At 45.4% G+C, this 5,350-nt stretch overlaps 1 protein-coding gene across 1 annotated transcript in view; it reads right to left on the minus strand.

The window, feature by feature from the left end:
* LOC106582089 (centrosomal P4.1-associated protein) overlaps positions 1-4,321 on the minus strand; it is a 14,647-nt gene extending 10,326 nt beyond the window's left edge. The window contains exons 1-7 of the mRNA XM_014164825.3: positions 3,688-4,321; positions 2,707-3,152; positions 2,442-2,568; positions 2,155-2,310; positions 1,908-2,073; positions 1,668-1,773; positions 798-1,487 (exon numbers count right to left, since the gene is read on the minus strand). Coding sequence (XP_014020300.2) covers positions 798-1,487; positions 1,668-1,773; positions 1,908-2,073; positions 2,155-2,310; positions 2,442-2,568; positions 2,707-3,132 — 1,671 coding nt within the window. The 5' untranslated portion in view covers positions 3,133-3,152; positions 3,688-4,321. The remainder of the gene's footprint in view (positions 1-797; positions 1,488-1,667; positions 1,774-1,907; positions 2,074-2,154; positions 2,311-2,441; positions 2,569-2,706; positions 3,153-3,687) is intronic.
* Between the last annotated feature and the right edge of the window lie 1,029 nt (positions 4,322-5,350).

Genomic DNA, 5,350 nt, shown 5'->3' on the forward strand with positions numbered 1-5,350 from the left:
GGCCCAAACTGCTGCATATACCCTGACTCTGTTGCACAGAACACAAGAGAAGTGACAATTTCCCTGGTTAAAAGAAATTCATGTTAGCAGGCAATATTCACTAAATATGCAGGTTTAAAAATATATACTTGTGTATTGATTTTAAGAAAGGCGTTGATGTTTATGGTTAGGTACACATTGGTGCAACGACAGTGCTTTTTTCGCGAATGCGCTTGTTAAATCACCCTTTTGGCGAAGTAGGCTGTGATTCAATGATAAATTAACAGGCACCGCATCGATTATATGCAACGCAGGACAAGCTAGATAAACTAGTAATATCATCAACCATGTGTAGTTAACTAGTGATTATGTTAAGATTGATTGTTTTTATAAGATACGTTTAATGCTAGCTAGCACCTTACCTTGGCTCCTTGCTGCACTCGCATAACAGGTAGTCAGCCTGCCACGCAGTCTCCTCGTGGAGTGCAATGTAATCGGGCATGATCGGTGTCCAAAAATGCTGATTACCGATTGTTATGAAAACTTGAAATCGGCCCTAATTAACCGGCCATTCGGATCAATCGGTCAACCTCTAGTGTCAACAGTACAGGCAAGTGGTGTAATGGTGTGGGGGATGTTTTCCTGGCACACATTAGGTCCCTTGATACCAATTGAGCAACTTTTCCAAGAATTCAGCCTGTTCTGGAGGCAAGGTGGGGTCCGCCCATTACCTAAAACTGGCCACTGAGTGCATGTGAAACATACATAAAATGTTATGAAATTCATTATAAAAAGACAGGTAAAAAAGCATCACAAACCTTCATGACAAAGGATGAGTTGGAGGAGAAGGAGAGTTCCTCAGCTGCCTGCTCCAACAGCTCAAACTCCCCCAGCTCCACACTCTCCTTCTGACGGTCACAGTCCCAGTGCTGCAGCTTCTCCTGGAACGACAGCTCAAAGGAATACTCCGGAACACCCGATTTTCCCTCTGCTGCTCCATCCGGTCTCGATGGACCACTTCCATTCCTCTGCAGTGCTCCAGTCCTCTCCTCAAGCCCAAACTGTTTAGTTACAGCTGCAGGAGTTCTACTCACAGGTTGAGAAGTCCCGCCCACCTTGTTACTAATCACCTCCCTTGGCCTTAGACAGTTAGTCATCTCAATGTTCTGTCTCTGATGACTGCCCAGGACTCTGGGCCTCACTGCGACCGGCTTGTCTGCCTTGCCCTCTGGTCTGACACTGTCCAGAAGGGGTGAGCACAGGTCTCTTGGTCTGTTCTCCTTGTTGAGCACAGCAGTCTTGCGCTGTACGGGGGGGCGCTGACTGACCTTCTGGGTGGGCCAACGGGTGCTGACCTTGGCCTGGGGTTTGAGATCTTTTTGGGGTTCCCCTCTGTTGGGCATAGGGGCTTTGCTTCGGTTGGTGAATCTGGAGAGGCCCTCCCCTCGCCTCAGGAAGGCTCTCTTGGTATTAGCTCTCGGACTGGCTCCCTCAGCTGCCTCTGGGCTCTGTTGGAGAGACAGCTTAGCATTAGCATTGTTCCATGCAAAACAAAGGGAATGGTACTGCAGCTCCAAAGACCACCATACCTTAATCAACCTCAACTTGTCATTTGGTTGAGCTACCATTTTATTTTATCTACAGCCCATTTTTAGTGTAGTGTAGGGAAAATAGGGTTGGTCTCTGACCTGCTGCTGCTGGGTGGTCTTCAGTCTCTGTTCCTCCAGTCTCAGCTGTTCCTCCAGGAGCGCCTCAAACGTCTGTTTCTGCCCCCCTATCCCTGGTTTAATGGGCCTGGAGATAACCATAGAGACACGGGAGCACACAGCCAAATCAATTATTTGTATTCTGTGCTGTCAGTTGACTGAGATTAGTGAAATAAATCATGTTTAGACATTTCCATCTCAAATATGAAGTTGAACATGTACCTGTCCTGTGAGTCTAGTTCACAGTCATCTCCTCTATATGCTTTGTAGTCTTCAGTCATGGAGGGAGCAGAATGGGAAGATAACGTGACTTCCTCATCACCACCCCCATCATCAGCATCCCCATTCAGCTGATGACGTTTGTGTGGATTGCTCCATGCTTCTGTCCCTGTTTGAGTACAACAGAGGTTTAAGTCAATCATGTAAAAGCACCTTTAAATGCGTTTAGGCACCGGAGCACTTTTCCTACCCAGTGTTTGGTCCTTTTCCTGCTCCTGGCCCCTTGGAGGCTGCCGGAATGTAGGGAAGCTCTTGGCTGCTGGGGGTCTGTGAGAGAGGGGGTAGCCCCCCAATAGAGTGTTCTCTCCCCAGTCCGCTCCCGTCAACTTGGAGATCTCTATGTAATCTGTGAGAAATCACACAGGTCTTGTCTAAATCAGCGGTGTCAAATTCAATAACTGGAGCTACCTGCTCCATACAGCCTGCTGAGCAATAACACGGCAATAACACAGTGAGTGCGAGTGTGTTTTTCATTACCTGCTCCATCCTGCTGAGCCACATGCACCATGCCCAGTAACCTTTGTTGCTCCTCCTGGAGACTGACGAGTTCCTCTAGCTGGTGGGCTTTCAGCTGCTCCTGCATGTGCTGCTGCCACTGCCTCAGCTGTAACACAGCACATACAGTACCCATAAGCACCGTTACAACATTAGACATAGGCCTACCTATCGAAGTGACAAGCCATTCCAAACAGTCATCATGACCTGAAATATTTTATGAAGCCATTCAATACTGGTTTCTTACCCGTTCGAGTTTGAGCATTAGGGGTAGGTCCTGAGACTGCTCTACAAACTTCTCCATACTGTCCATCTCTCCAGGTAATGTCAACCCTTGAGACACCACTGTCTGCAGTCCAGCAAATTGTCTGTCAGACAAAGTTCTATCAACTGGTAGCTGATTCTGTTTGCTCAATTCTGTCCCGGACTCAGCATCATGGACGAGGGAACTGATACTGAGGCAACTGCTGCTACTGGAGACCGGGAGGGGAACAAATTGAGAGGCAAAGGAGTCATTCACATCCCGGGATCTCCAGACAGAGCTGTGTCGAAGAGAGTCAGCCAGGTCCGGGGAGGGGTTCAGGATAACCCCGGCACAGGAGCTGCTCGTCAACCATCGGTCAAGGAACTTTGTTTGGGACTGCTGAGCCTGCAACCCAGCTGGAGATGACATGACTTGCTCTCCAGACAGGGCTAATCCGAGATTAGAGCAGATTTTAGAGACAGGTCAAGAGTAAAACAGTGTGCCCCATTCAGCATGCCAGATCAAGTGGCTGGTTACCTAATTCAGCTAATTTTACCACGTCACAGTGTGGTTAGGCTTTGCCTACAGAAAATTACAGTTTAAAAGGAAAGTTGTTAGCAACAGTTTAATACCTGTACTGTAGTTTACTAACAGTGCATTTCCACATCATGACAATTTACAGAGTAACGTTAGTCGCAAGAAGTTGTACATCCCTGAATAGTAAAGTACCTGTAACTAGCTAGTAATATGACATATTGTCAAATAATGACATATGGTTTATAGTGTTAAACTACTTAACAGCGGCTTCGTTAGTAGGCAAACGTTACCTGTCATTGTATTGACAACGCCTTGGTTTGGCTAGCTAACGTTAGCTAGCTGCAAACTAGTAAACTTGCAACAAAGTTTTACCATTGAGTAAGAGTAAGACAAAAGTTGCGCTTTGATATTATAATGATAGACACATAGCTAACATACATAACGTACCTTGTTTACAGACAACGAATTTACGTATTCAATGTATTTTCAGTGTTTGAAGACAACAAATGGGAGATTCGAAGTATACCGCCATCCCAAAACAAAGCCCGCGAGGAGAAAAATAGGACAAATTGCATTTTGGGTAATGTAGTAGATGGCGTTGAAATCTAAGACCAGGAAGTGGTTTTCAAACAATTGCCATTCGTCAATGGGACATTTCAAGACGTTCAAATGCATTTCTGGAGGATGTACTGGAGTCCCTACTAGCGGTCCAAACACTTAAAAGACCCTCAGCCCTCAAATTACGTGGACACTTCTGACGAGTATACGCTTGCATGGCGAGGGAGGAAGGAATTATTTTTAAATGGACCGCCCTTGCCCGGAAATTCGTCACTCGTTCATCCCGTGATGATTGTGTTTTCAGCTTGTTTTTTTATCCTGCTGCTCTTCCTTCTGTGTGTTTTGCTCCACTGACTCTGGGTCAGTTGTATCTGTCTTAAGCTGCCGTTCTCTTTGTCTCTAATTCAAAGACACTGGATCAGTCAGAGCAGCAGGGGGATGGGATCTCCCTCTCCACGGAGGTGCATCTCAATGCCCTGTGCCTCTCCTCCGATCCCTCGGGCCCCGACCCCAAAGCAACTGTGTACTCAACTGGAGCAGATTCTCTTCCGATCTTTTCCAGGACACCCACGAGAGCACCAAAGTGATGTCAACCGCCCTCTACACCCACTCTGTCATGGAAAGAGCAGGTGTTCTTAATATTTTGTATACTCTTGTATGTTTTACATATATTGGATTTGCAAAAAGTCATAGATTACATTTTAACCCCAGGATTATGTCATCATGGTAACCAATTTTCAACAAAGAAACCTTGTATAAAATATGTAGAATTTCAAGGTTTTACTGCTAACCTACATAGCATTACATGGACTTGCTCCTACCTATCTCTCCAATTTGGTCCTGCCGTAAGTACCTACACTACCGTTCAAAAGTTTGGGGTCAGTTAGAAATGTCCTTATTTTTTAAAGAAAAGCACCTTTTTTGTCCATTAAAAGAACATCAAATTGATCAGAAAATGTATCAGCAACCATCACTCCTTTGTTCCAATGGCACATTGTGTTAGCTAATCCAAGTTTATCATTTTAAAAGGCTAATTGATCATTAGAAAACCCTTTTGCAATTATGTTAGCACAGCTGAAAACTGTTGTTCCGATTAAAGAAGCAATTAAACTGGCCTTCTTTAGACTTGTTGAGTATCTGGAGCATCAGCATTTGTGGGTTCGATTACAGGCTCAAAATGGCCAGAAACAAAGACCTTTCTTCTGAAACTCGTCAGTCTATTCTTGTTCTGATAAATTAAGGCTATTCCATGCAAGAAATTGAGAAGAAACTGAAGATCTCGTACGACGCTGTGTACTACTCCCTTCACAGAACAGCGCAACCTGGCTCTAACCAGAATAGAGAGAGGAGTGGGAGGCCCCAGTGCACAACTGAGTAAGAGGACTAGTACATTAGTGTCTAGTTTGAGAAACAGATGCCTCACAAGTCCTCAACTGGCAGCCTCATTAAATAGTACCCACAAAACACCAGTCTCAACGTCAACAGTGAAGAGGCGACTTCTAGGCAGAGTTCCTCTGCCTCGTGTCTGTGTTCTTTTGCCCATCTTAATATT

This window comes from Salmo salar, chromosome 21 (assembly GCF_965601325.2).
Source record: "Salmo salar chromosome 21, fSalSal1, whole genome shotgun sequence".
Lineage (NCBI taxonomy): Eukaryota > Metazoa > Chordata > Actinopteri > Salmoniformes > Salmonidae > Salmo > Salmo salar.